This window comes from Sardina pilchardus, chromosome 4, assembly GCF_963854185.1.
Source record: "Sardina pilchardus chromosome 4, fSarPil1.1, whole genome shotgun sequence".
Lineage (NCBI taxonomy): Eukaryota > Metazoa > Chordata > Actinopteri > Clupeiformes > Clupeidae > Sardina > Sardina pilchardus.
This window is the reverse complement of record NC_084997.1, coordinates 40168264-40182148: the sequence shown is the minus strand read 5'-3', so window position 1 is coordinate 40182148 and position 13885 is coordinate 40168264. Positions and strand designations below refer to the sequence as shown.

General features: G+C 45.5%; 1 protein-coding gene across 2 annotated transcripts; it reads right to left on the bottom strand.

Annotated features, from left to right (window-relative positions):
• Positions 1 to 2495: 2495 nt before the first annotated feature.
• LOC134079238 (phospholipase A2-like) lies at positions 2496 to 13066 on the bottom strand. 2 transcript variants are annotated; one of them, XM_062535475.1, is made up of 6 exons: positions 12864 to 13066; positions 5729 to 5785; positions 5001 to 5056; positions 4506 to 4662; positions 3317 to 3456; positions 2496 to 2823 (listed from the first exon to the last, which is right to left on the bottom strand). In XM_062535475.1, the coding sequence occupies exons 1-6, from the start codon at positions 12956 to 12958 to the stop codon at positions 2696 to 2698; spliced, it is 633 nt and encodes a 210-aa protein (XP_062391459.1). In that variant the 5' UTR covers positions 12959 to 13066; the 3' UTR covers positions 2496 to 2695. The 2 variants fall into 2 exon arrangements, with proteins under 2 accessions (XP_062391459.1, XP_062391460.1); XM_062535476.1 differs by lacking the exons at positions 5729 to 5785; positions 12864 to 13066 and adding an exon at positions 9623 to 9672.
• Between the last annotated feature and the right edge of the window lie 819 nt (positions 13067 to 13885).

Here is a 13885-nt window from a genome sequence, read left to right as displayed (position 1 = left end):
ACAAGGATTTTGGAGATGAAGGGTAGATTCGATATAGGACAGAAGTTGTTGAAGTCAGAGGGGTCTGCACCAGTTTTTGTTATTTAAAATTGGGGTCATGGCAGCAGTTTTGAAGGATGTAGGAACAGTTCCAGTGGCTAGGGAGGAGCGGATGAGGGCAGAAATGAGGGGGGCAAGGGAGGGGAGGATGGGTTTGCGTGGGGAGGGGGGCAAGGGAGGGGAGGATGGGTTTGCGTGGGGAGGGGGGCAAGGGAGGGGAGGCTGGTTTTGCGTGGGGAGGGGGGCAAGGGAGGGGAGGATGGGTTTGCGTGGGGAGGGGGGCAAGGGACGGGAGGCTGGTTTTGCGTGGGGAGGGGGGCAAGGGAGGGGAGGCTGGTTTTGCGTGGGGAGGGGGTCAAGTTGACAGGTGGAAAGTTTGGCTTTCTGAATGAGTCCTGTGATTTCTGAGAGAGTGGGGAGCTGCAAGGAGGATAGTGAGTGTGTGGAAGGGATGCTGAGGTGAGGGGTTGTTCCAAGGTGCTGGTGAATGTTCTGGATTTTTGCAATGAGAAATGACATTAAAGAGTTGCAGAAGGAGGTTGTGTACAAGTGAGGGGGGAGAGAGTCCTGGGGTTGGGTGATATTATTTAGTAGGGAGAATAGTGGCTTAGGGTCTCTGGGGGTTGGGTGATATTATTTAGTAGGGAGAATAGTGGCTTAGGGTCTCTGGGGGTTGGGTGATGTTGTTTAGCAGGGAGAATAGTGGCTTAGGGTCTCTGGGGGTTGGGTGATGCTGTTTAGTAGGGAGAATAGTGGCTTAGAGTTGCCTTTATTGGCAGTGATTATACTGGAGTAGTAGTGGGGTTTCGTGCTGGCAATCGAGTCCTTATATGGTTGTTGTACATTTCTTTGTGAACAGTGAGACCAGTTTTTCTATGGAGTCGTTCAAGTTGCCGACCTTTGGCTTTCATGAGACGAAGGTCGGGGTGAACCAAGGAGCAGAAATGGAGAAGGAAACAGAACTGTTTTTTAGTGGAGCGAGGGAATCAAGAACATTATGGAGTCCAGCGTTGTAGTGAGAAGAAACAGATCTGTTTTTTAGTGGAGTGAGGGAATCAAGAGTCCAGCGTTGTAGTGAGAAAGCGGATCACCCGGCGTGGAGAGATGGTGGAGGTCAGGGAGGTGAGAGGCGTGGATGCCTGAGGTGAGAGTAGCAGGGTTGATATTCTAAATATTACCAAAAGAAATGAGACGCGTTTTTTTAGTGAAAGAGAGGGTGAGTTTCGCTGTGAAAGAGAGGAGAAAGAGGTCAGTTGTGGGAGTTCATCAAGGTCAAAAGGGGTGGCCCTAGAGCAGCAGATTAAGTCCAGGATGTGTCCTTTGGAGTGTGTGGGAAAAGTGGTATGTTGCTGACAACCATAACTCTCTAAACAAGAAATAAAGTCTTTGGTGAGAGCAGGGCTGTACACTGCGAGCAGGTCGTCGCAAATGCGAGTAAAAATATATTAGTGCGAGTATAACATTTAAAATGCTCACACACGTGCGAGTACTGATTTCAACGCTTTCATTCGCATTTTGCTCCTAAAATGAATCCACACCAAGTGGATCAAAGTATAGTAACATTTTTGCGCATACAAATTTCAAGGTTGACAACACAAGGTGCGTAACCTGGCTGGACACTCACGGTTTCAGCATCAACCTTGCGCTCTCACACACACGCGAGAAATGTCACTCCAAATCCATTCTTCTTTTTCTTCAATCTGTTCGTTATCAGTTGGTGACTATGTAACGATTAGGCTACCGGTGAAACGGTAAACCATGATAAAAATGTTGACTATAACATTTACCGTGTTCATTTCAAATATTATTATTATCACGGTTGATAGGCTAAACACAGTGTGGAAACCGTGCGTTAAATTCCTTCCAGCTTCACCCGAGCCTGCATTTGACATAGGCCTGGTAGACTTCTATAAAACAAAAGTGGTATCCTACTGATTCAGTTGTCTAAATGATGTATTTAACCACGATTAGGTGTAGGCTGCATCTGCTTTAAAAAGACGGAGCATTTTCATTGCAAATGTGCGCTGTACCATATAGCCACTGCGTCTTTTTATGTAGGCTACGTTCACATTAAATCCATTCCACTAACGTTATCAGGAGAATATCGGAACGTTTTATTTTGAGCACTGGTTGTCACTCATTGGATGTAACAGATATAGGCTGCCAAACTCCAAGACAAGTCATGGAAGAATAAGTTAAGCACCCAGCCAGTTAAACATTGCTGGACACTCATCTTTTCTATTACACCGGAAATGTTTGTCTTTACCGTTGTTAGTTTTTTGAACATTCACGTTATTTAATGAAAACATGTATCCTTGAACTATGCGTGACTATTTTCCTAAAACCGAATGAAACCTAATTATGTTCATGTAGGCTAGTGTGTGTGTGTGTGTGTGTGTGTGTGTAACAAAGGCGTCTAAGACGTGCTGTGTGTGTATGTGTGTGTGTGTATCAAAGGCATCTGAGACATGCTGTGAAATGGACGTTTGACTTTATTATTTTTGAGTCATGACCCTGTGGGCGTGGCTTATCCAGGGGCGTGGTCTTGCTCTGGAGGTGGGCGTGTCTTGGTGCTCTGCTGTGCTGGTGGCACACACACACACACACACACACACACACACACACACACACCCTGAGGCCATGGCAGGTGTGGCGTTTAGCTGTGCTGGTGGCACAGGGCCTGGTCGTAGTGGTCGTGAGCCTTTACGTAAGGAGCAGTGCTCATGCACTCAGCCAGGTGCTTATCACACTCACAGATGAACATCTGGCATGCGTCATTCTTAGCTGCAGCGGAGAGAGGGGGAGAGAGAGAGAGAGGGGGGGGGGGAGAGATGAGGGAGGAAGAGAGGGGGGGGGGGAGAGATGAGGGAGGGAGAGAGGGGGGGGAGAGATGGAGGGAGGGATGGGGGAGGGAGGGGGATGGGGGAGAGAGAGGTGGGGGAGAGAGAAAAGGGGGGCCATGTGTCACTCTAAGCTGGAGAAGAGAGGGAAAGATCTACTCAAAAAAAACAGTTTTGTGTGTGTGTGTGTGTGTGTGTGTGTGAGAGTATATTACCCAGCCGAGTGAGTGCGTGAATGTGTGTGTGTGTGTGTGTGTGTGTGTGTGTGTGTGTGTGTGTGTGTGTGTGTATGTGTGTGTTACCCAGGCAGCTGATGGTCTTGGTGGCCTTATCACACTGGTAGTAGTATCCGTGGGTGTAGGGGTTGTGTGTGTGTGTGTGTGTGTGTGTGTGTGTGTGTGTGTGTGTGTGTGTGTGTGTGTGTGTGTGTGTGTTACCCAGGCAGCTGATGGTCTTGGTGGCCTCATCACACTGGTAGTAGTATCCGTGGGTGTAGGGGTTGTCCAAGTCCAATGCAGAACTGCAGGCAGGCAGGGCCATAGCGGCACTGTAGCAATGATCATGAGTCTCACAGCACCTACACACAAACACACACACACACACACACACATACACACACACACACATTAAGGGATAATGTATAGAACGCAGGTCATTATCGGGAAAATAAGGACCTTTGCGTCGGGGTCCGGTTCGCCCTGTCGGTCCTTATTTTCCCGATAATGACCAGCGTTCTATACATTATCCCTTACATAACATACATTCAGCAACTATGTGGCAGTCTACTGGTACTAGCAAACATATTTTAGGATAGTTTGAGAAAATGGGTTCATAATTTACATGGCTGAATGTAGGGCTAATGGCTAGTTTAGCCAAAGTCCTTGCTACCTAGCGATGGTCATATTAATCTGAGATGTTTAGAAGGGCAAAATGAACACCGACTGCTCCTCCAACTAATTTGAGTCCCCGACCTTGCCCGACTGCCTGACGACATCCGATGACCGAAAATCTGGTTGGTGTGTCTCAGCCTTTTCAGGTCTCTTTACATCTAGACCAGTAGGTTCAGACCTTATCCCCAGATTCAGACCTAACCCCAATAGATTAGGACTATAACCCCAGTAGATTAGGACCCTAACCCCAGTAGACTAGCACCCTAATTCCAGTAGATTAGGACCCTAACCCCAGTATATTAAAACCCTAATCCAAGTAGATTCAGACCCCAATCCCAGAAGATTAGGACCCTAACCCCAGTAGACTCTAATCCCAGTATATTAAGACCCTAATCCCAGTATATTAAAACCCTAATCCAAGTAGATACAGACCCTAATCCCAGTATATTAAGACCCTATTCCCAGTAGATTAGGACCCTAACCCCAGTAGACTCTAATCCCAGTATATAAAGATCCTAATCCCAGTATATTAAGACCCTAATCCAAATAGATTCAGACCCTAATCCCAGTATATTAAGACCCTAATCCCAGTAGATTAGGACCCTAATCCTAGTAGATTAGGACCCTAATCCAAGTGGGTTCAGACCCCTAATCACAGTAGATTAGGACCCTAATCCCAGTGGGTTCAGACCCCTAATCACAGTAGATTAAGACCCTAACCCTAGTGGGTTCAGACCTGTCCAGCTGGTCGACGGCGGTGCCGGATCCTCCCTTGCCGCAGTAGCAGCCGTAGTCAGTAAAGTCCCAGACAGGCCAACTGGAGGGCAGAGCACACGCGATCAACTCCCTCAGATCCCACAGGGAACGCTTGGACCTGGGGACACCAGCCAGCACTGCAACACACACACACACACACACACACACACACACACACACACACACACACACACATTACACACACATATACACATTACACACACACACATTACACATTTACATACACGCATTACACACACACATTACACATTTACATACAGTATACACATTACACACACACACATATACATTTACACATTACACACTCATACACACACAGACACATTACACTCACACACACACACACACACACACACACACACTACACATTATACACACACACACACACACATACACACACTACACATTATACACACACACACACACACACACACACACTCACACTAAGACTTACAGACTGGCAGGCAGGCACTAAGCAACAGGAGAGCACAAGAGAACTTCATGGTTGATCTGAAAACACACACACACACACACACACACACACACACACACACACACACCACACATTGGAACGCCCATGTTAAATTCCCATAGGGGATTTTTATTTTTATTTTTAAAGGCCAGTTATTTCATGGATCCAGGACACTATGCACCCTGATAAAGTCCCCTTGGCCTTTGGAATTCAAATAACCCCATGTCAACACTATACCCTTAACATACTAAGAGTAAAGCATGCTTTATGTCAGTTATTATATTATATTATATTATATTATATTATATATTGGCTAATTAGCTAGTTTGAATTGCATTGAGCTCAATGAGAATGAAACCAGCTAATTAGCTAACAGCTAATATTGAATAGTTCCTCATTGTTTCATTTAAGGCATAAAGATACATTTCCAAAAGATGATTTTATATTTAACTTTAAGCATGCGTTCTAATACTTTTGGAGGGCACTGTAATGCAAACACACACACATTACACACACATTATACACACAGACACACACAACAAAGACTTGATGTCCATCAAAGAAACAGTAAATAAAATGACCATCATCACAATGTCAAACAACAATATCACCACACACACACACACACACCAGGAGAGCTTCATGATTGACCTGAGAAGCAACACAATAGTGTCTGTGTGTGTGTGTGTGTGAGGTGTAGCGTCTCTTACCTGGTAGACAAACACACCAGTGCCTGTCTGAGGGGGTGATCTTTTATACCCTGAGCCCTGGACACACACACACACACACACACACACACACACACACACACACACACACACACACACACACACACACACACACAGCACACACACACAGCACACAATCAGGAGGTACATATTGACTCATTAAAGGACACTTGTTATAAACTCTCACACAATCTCTCTCTCACACAATCTCTCTCTCTCTCTTTCACACACACACACACACACACACACACACACACACACACACACACACACACACACACACACACACACACACACACATACACACACACACACACACACACTGTTAGACCACAGAACACAAGAATTATTAGTTGAGTTTCTTTAATGGACACCAGATTTTTCTCATTATTTGAGATGCCAGAAAGTCTGCTTGGGTCATGTCAACCTTTCCCCAGAAGAGTGTGTATGTCTGTGTGTGTGTGTGTGTGTGTGTGTGTGTGTGTGTGTGTGTGTGTTATATCTCCTTTAATATCTGTGATTATTTTTTATCTTCCAGTTTGCTCAGTAAGGAGGGGGGGGGGGGGGGGAGTCACACAAGGCCAGCTCTCAGTTCAGGTGAGTTCTTTATTTGCCATTTGTCCAGGGGCAAAACTTGTGGAATTCTTGTGTGGGTCTCAGTCACAAAGATAGAAAGAACAATATGAAATTAGAAAATGTGATGTCGAGGAATTATCAGTACATGAAAACGCAAAACATCTAATATAGAATATACAGTATTCAAACAGATGATGTAGAGATAGTTACAGCATAGGTAGAGGTAGATAACAGGGAGTACACAAGATGAAAAGAAAAGACAAGTCATCTACACATATACATATTCATTTATAATATATAAATATATCAGCTATAGCAGGACTACATATATAAATATATCAGCTATAGCAGAACTACACATATAAATATATCAGCTATAGCAGGGCTACACAGGTCTACACATATAAATATATCAGCTATAGCAGGACTACACATATAAATGTATCAGCTATCTCAGCTATTGCAGGGCTACACGGGTCTACACATATAAATATATCAGCTATAGCAAGGCTACATATATAAATATATCAGCTATAGCAGGGCTACATATATCATAGCACTGGTGCTACAGAGGTTGATGGAATCAGAATCAGAACAGTCTAGACCAGTGTTTCTCAACCTTTTTTCCTTGAGGGCCCTCTTGTCTGTGTCTAAAACAAGCCAGGGCCCCCTAACCAAACTCCTACCTGCATACACACACAAGACTGTTTTATTCAACAATCGGGGTCCAGGGATGAATTACCGATGGCTAGCCCGATCTGAAGGTTCAGAGGTCAGAGGTAATAAACAGCTACATGAATTTAAATGTGGAACAAAAAAATGTTTTAATTTGGATTATATAGAGTTTTGACTATCTAATTGGTTGTGTGATTGGAATTTCATACATTTAATTTTGGTAACCTCACAACCTCAGCCCAGGCAACACTGTGTGGACCCCCTGCGATCTCCGGCGCCCCCTAATGGGGTTCCACGGACCCCAGGTTGGGAACCACTGGTCTGGAACACATTTGTAATAAGGTGTCATTGGTGCTAAGTGGATAAATCGTCCAAAGTGCGGACTGATTTTTTGCAGCTTGTGCGACATATTTTGCATGTAGCACAGTACAACCCTGAATAATCTTGGGTAGCATGGCATGTGTGAGGCAAGAGGCCAGTTTTCCCCGTTCTTCCTGACTGTGTTTGGTGTGTGTTTGTAGCATAAGAGCTGCATGTAGCACTGTGGGTGAGTATTTCACTGCATGCTAAATATCCTCCGCCAGCCTCTTCCTGCTGATTCTGACGCTCTCTGTTGGTGGTGCCACAGTTGGTATCTAAACAGAGAGTATGCAGGATGCTGTGGGTCCTTGAGGACAGCTCAGTCGGTATGGGGACTCTCTCCATCTAAACAGGATGCTGTGGGTCCTTCCAGTTAGTTCCTGCAGCCCTGTGTGAACAAGGTGTCTATAGAGGGGAGTGGTGTGTGTGTGTGTGTGTGTGTGTGTGTGTGTCACTGATGCTCTATACAACCCTAATACACTGCAGGGCCTTCCTCTCCTTCACTGTCGTGTTCCCAAAGCACACAGTGATCCCTCTGGGTTGGACCCTCTCCACCAGACAAGAGGCCGACGACTGTAGTGTTGCCAAATCACACAAGGCGCTTTTCCACCAAAAGTAAACCTGCTGTTGAACTGGTGCAGTCGAAAGTCTTTGAACCGTGGTGCTATCTAGTGAACCAGCCCACATTTCCTCCAGTCTTGAACCGAACCAAGGGTGCGTCATCAACAAGGGGTGTTGCATGCAAAAACAAAAGTTAACGAGATGCATAAACGGGAGAATGCTATGATCAGTTGTCCCATAAAAACAGCAGAAATTAGCTGTTTAAATCGCTAGTCAACGTCCGCAGTGTAATGCTAGTCAACGTCTGCGGTGTAATGCTAGTTAACGTCTGCAGTGTAGTGCTAGTTACCGTGTGCAGTGTAGTGCTAGTTACCGTGTGCAGTGTAGTGCTAGTTACCGTCTGCAGTGTAGTGCCAGTTAACGTGTGCAGTGTAATGCTAGTTAAAGTCTACCAATAAAGTGTGGAGCTACTTTGAGCCTCATAAATGGTGTAAAACAGTGATTTATTTGCATGGTTAACCCGATGCCGAAGCATTCCCATTGAAAACCTGTTGATAGCATCGGCTAACGAGCGGCAGATTTCTGAGTGCAGGGGGCAGGTTGAGATCAGCTCTGAGACAAACGCTCACACTCGGTATCATGTTTCAACACACTTTAAGTCAATATCACACCGGTGGAGTGGCCGGTCTTGAATCCAGATTGATTTGGATCCAGAAGATTATTCTGTGAAAGGAATTCAGAGACTTGTTTAGAAACTGCTCGCTCTATACCTTTAGACAGGAAAGGCAGTAGCGAAACAGGACGGTAGTTCTCGACTTGAGCCGTGTCGAGTGAAGGTTTCTTAAGTAGAGGTGTAACCTGGGCCGCCTTGAACGCTGCTGGGAACGTGCCGGATGTTAGGGAGGCATTGATCACATGGTGTGACGGTCGGGCCGATGGACTGAAGCAGGTTCGTCGGTATGCGGTCCAACGCACATGTGGTAGGACGGCTGCATGTCAGGAGTCTAGCTACCTCACTCTCAGAGAGAGGCGTAAATGTTGAAAGGGGTGTTCCAGAAGCCGGTAGAGATTGAGAGGTTTTAGCAACTGCGCCTGGTGAAGAGAATTGAGGAGAGTTATCTGATGAAGAGAATTGACTGCTGATTGCCGCCACTTTGTTTGTAAAAAATGAGGCAAGGATGTCTGCGAAGGAGGAGGTGGCTGAGGGTTGAGTAGTGTTTTGAAGGTTGAGAAGAGTTTCCGGGAGTCTGTGGCGTTGTTGATCTTGTCATTGTAGAAGTCTGTTTTAGCAGCCGTGATGCTGGTTGAGAAAGAGGAAAGGAGTGTCTGGTAGTGTTTGAGGTCATCTGTTGTCTTTGCTTTGTGCCTCTCTGCTGCACTGAGTTTGGTCCGCTGTGAGTGTAGGGTGTCAGTTAGCCATGGATGGGAGTGTTTGGATCGCGCTGGCCTTGTAGTTAGAGGGCACAGTTTGTCCAGACACGAGCTCAGTGTGGAGCAGAGCGAGTCCGTGGCATCGTTGACCTCCAGAGTGGAGAAGGAGTTGAGTGGAGGTAGGTTGGAGGCGACTGCAGAGGAGAAGTGGGCTGGAGTCAGGTTGCGGATGTTGCGGCGGAACGTGACCATCGGTCGAGGGGTCGGGGGTTGTTCCGTCAGGCTGACATAAAAACTAATGAAGAAATGGTCGGAGAGATGGAGAGGTGTTACCATGAGGGAGTCTGTGATGCAGTTCCGGGTGAGGATCAGATCAAGCTCTTTGCCAGCTTTGTGAGTGGGTGGACTGCGAGCCAGTTCGAGGTTGAACGAGTGTGCCAGGGCCAAGAAGTCTGCTGAGCCTGGAGCGTCTAAGTGGATGTTATTATCGCCGAGGAGTAGCGGATGGTCTTGCTCAGGGATGGAGGACAGCAGAGTGTCCATCTCGTCCAGAAAAGCACCTAGTTGGCCTGGTGGGCGGTAGATGACAAGCATATAGAGTTTTACTGGGGCAGTTACTGTGATGGCATGGTATTCAAACGAGTCATATCTGTTTGCGGGTAGCAGCGGAGTAAAAAGTCTAGTTGTTGGAAATTAGCAAACAATCAGAACCATCACTATAGAAACCAAATACCATAACCATCACTATAGTAACCAAATACATAACCATCACTAATAACTGTATATGTGTGTGTGTGTGTGTGTGTGTGTGTCTGCCACACACACGCATGGGCATATGTGTGTTTGTGCGTGCGTGTTATCCTGTTGGCCAGACTAACACATGTCCATATCAGAGGTGTGTGTGTGTGTGTGTGTGTATGTCCATATCAGAGGTGTGTGTGTGTGTGTGTGTGTGTTTATGTCCATATCAGAGGTGTGTGTGTGTGTGTGTGTGTGTGTGTGTGTGTGTGTGTGTGTGTGTGTGTGTGTGTATGTCCATATCAGAGGTCTCTGCAGTGCACACTCATTAGGCCCATGGAATTATAAACAGCTGATAGCTACGGACCAGACGCACTGACCTCTGTGTGACCCGCCCGATGCTACTGTTATTCTGGGTGACCTCACTGAGGGACGCTTAGTCTTTGTGACCTCATAGAACCTCTGCTCCCACATAGAAGCTTTGCTCTGTGACCTCACAGATGTAAACAGTATTATTTATTTCTACATTGAACTGGTCACGCGCAGCGTCAATGAGTTTACTGGAGAACCTACCTACATCTCGTACTGTAAACATGTATTAATCCATTTATGTTTATGTGAAGAGTTTGGTTCCAAAACGCCATATCCACCATTTTAATGAATTTTCAGAAATATTTTTTTTACAATTTGTTTTCCAAGTAATTTCAGTAGAAATGTTTTTGGATATTGTTTTATTTATACGGTGGTGTATTGCTGTCACACACACGCAAAAAAAAATAAGGCTCAGTATCAAGCAATTATGTGAAGGTTTCTAACAAGATCTTTTTCACGTTTAAACAAGATATAGTATCATGTTATTAGATGAAATTATCTCGTTATTTCATGATAATGATATTTTCACGTTATAACATGAAAATATCATGTTATTTCAAGATATAATATTTTCAACTTTTTACAAGATATTTACTACGTTATTATATGAAATCATTACGTTATTTCATAATAACGTTATAGTTTAGAATTCAAGTCATAGGCCTGTCTTTCAAGGCATGCTTCTCCAACTGGCAGAGTGTTCCAGTGAGAGAATGTCGGCATGGCTCAGAATGTGGATTCTCCACTTCACAGATTTTTTTATTAAGATTATTTTTTGGGGCTTTTTATGCCTTTAATTGGACAGGACAGTAGAGAGAATGACAGGAAGTGAGTGGGAGAGAGAGTCGGGGTGGGATCCGGAAAGGACCACGGGGCGGGAATCGAACCCGGGTCGCCGGCGTGTGGTGCAGGTGCCCCAGACAGTCGCACCACGGCTGGGGCCCACTTCACAGATTTTTACGAGTTGGTGGAGTACCCGAAGAATGTCTTCTTAGAATGGAGCAAGACCATAAGTGTTTGTTTTTCTTTAACACCCACCGTCTAATTCAAACGTTGTTTGTGGTTAGCTTGCGGTGGCTGCTGCTGGTTCATTTTGCTAACCAGCCCAGTAATGGTAGCTACACTCTAACTGTGAGGGAGAAAATCACGCTAGAATCGAATTACAGACACCATTCTCCAACCAGTAAAGATAATACGTGAAACCTTTTGACCTAGCAGGGTCTGTGCAATGCCTAGCCTAATGTTCTCAACTTATGGAGATAGGATTGATGCCACTGTTATTGATGGCATGGATGATGCTCTGGCTCCCAACTTATAGAGATAGGATTGCAGCATCAAGCTTCTGTCTGCAACATCACGGTGCAAGTACAAAATAATCAACAAGATGGGCAGTGATGATGACCCTAATAACCAGGAGGCCATTACAGTCGGAGAACTGGACAGCATACTAGGAATGGGAGTGGTGAGATTTCACCTGTGCACTGGCACCCCTAAAGATAAGGAGGAGGAACTACACTAGCACCCCTAAAGATAAGGAGGAGGAACGTGCACTGGCACCCCTAAAGATAAAGAGGAGGATGATGAACGTGCACTTGCACCCCTAAAGATAAGGAGGAGGATGATGAACGTGCACTAGCACCCCTAAAGATAAGGAGGAGGATGAAGAATGTGCACCCCTAAAGATAAAGAGGAGAATGAAGAGTGTGCACCCCTAAAGATAAGGAGGAGGATGATGAACGTGCACTAGCACCCCTAAAGATAAGGAGGAGGATGAAGAATGTGCACCCCTAAAGATAAAGAGGAGAATGAAGAGTGTGCACCCCTAAAGATAAGGAGGAGGATGATGAACGTGCACTAGCACCCCTAAAGATAAGGAGGAGGATGAAGAATGTGCACCCCTAAAGATAAAGAGGAGAATGAAGAGTGTGCACCCCTAAAGATAAGGAGGAGGATGATGAACGTGCACTAGCACCCCTAAAGATAAGGAGGAGGATGAAGAATGTGCACTAGCACCCCTAAAGATAAGGAGGAGGATGATGAACGTGCACCCCTAAAGATAAAGAGGAGAATGAAGAATGTGCACCCCTAAAGATAAGGAGGAGGATGAAGAACGTGCTGGGGAAATGTGAACATGGGTGCAGTGCAAATGAATGGAGATGAGCAACCTGTTCCTTATGTAGAGGCATACACAGAGCATGACACCTCAGATGTGATACTTGGCCCCTATATTGGAGAAGAAATGGCTGGCACATTGCCATACAAACCTACCCCCTCCTCACCCCCAACATACACAGCAAACATTACTCCAGAGTCAGCATTTGTAGGTGATGTTGCAGGTAGTTCTACAGCTTCATATGATGTTGTGAATATCACCATAAAACTTCATAGGGTCAATCTTCTGGAGGAGATGATAGACCAATTTAAGGATTCAGCACTTCTCAAACACCAACTGACATACACTTACATAGATGAAAATGGAGCTGACATAGATGGGGTCTCAAGAGATGCGTCTGCTGCCTTTTGGACAGAGCTTTTGGACACAGCTGAAGGGGAGGACATGAGGGTCTCAAGAGATGCGTCTGCTGCCTTTTGGACAGAGTTGAAGGGGAGGACATGAGGGTCTCAAGAGATGTGTCTGCTGCCTTTTGGACACAGTTGAAGGGGAGGACATGAGGGTCTCAAGAGATGCGTCTGCTGCCTTTTGGACAGAGCTTTTGGACACAGCTGAAGGGGAGGACATGAGGGTCTCAAGAGATGCGTCTGCTGCCTTTTGGACAGAGTTGAAGGGGAGGACATGAGGGTTCAAGTGGCTAGAAGAGGAGTGGAAATTATTGGCCGAATTCTACTGAAAGGATTTCAAGACCATGGCTATTTTCCCTGTTGCCTTTCCCCTGCTTTCACAGTGGCACTTATTTTTAGTGATTTGCTTTTTGAAAGTCTTCTTCTGTATGTAATCACTCAGACAGGAACCTGATCACCACAGCCTTAAAAGGAGATATTTCAGAGGAGGATAGGGAGGAGCTGATTGACCTTTTGGATCGTGTGGATGTCACAGCATTTCTAACACAGCAGAATTTAAAAAACATCCTGCTGAAGGTTGCACACAACAATTAATCCAATTAATCCAAAAGCCAAGATATGCATCTGAGACGATGTCCTTGATAGCTGGTTCTTTCCTAAAGAATGCATTCACAAGCCCACAACATGTCTTGGTCATGTATGAGGGGAAAAAAAACAACAACCAAAATGTTTCTGAAACTACTAGAAGCCTCTCCTTTGACTCAAGGAGAAAGCCAGCGCTTTCGTTTCTTTCAACAACATGTTGGCGGATTGGATGCTGCAGGTCTCAGACGGCTGTTAAGAAAGGCACCGGTGGAGGTGCGTCAGGCAGTAACGCGCAGCAGGTCGACCATCAATCTGGATCTTCAAAAGAAATCACACGGTCAGACATAATCTGAGTGAACAAAATGGAGATCATGTTCACCC

What these genes read in the sequence shown, in the direction of transcription:
- LOC134079238 (XM_062535475.1), bottom strand. Translation starts at nt 12,958, where the DNA reads ATGTCCTCCCCTTCAGCTGTGTCCAAAAGCTCTGTCCAAAAGGCAGCA. An exon ending in TCAGCTCCATTTTCATCTAT is followed by an intron (nt 5,786 to 12,863) that starts GTAAGTGTATGT and finishes GTGTGTGTCCAG; the next exon opens with GGCTCAGGGTATAAAAGATC. An exon ending in GCCGTCGACCAGCTGGACAG is followed by an intron (nt 3,457 to 4,505) that starts GTCTGAACCCAC and finishes GTTTGTGTGTAG; the next exon opens with GTGCTGTGAGACTCATGATC.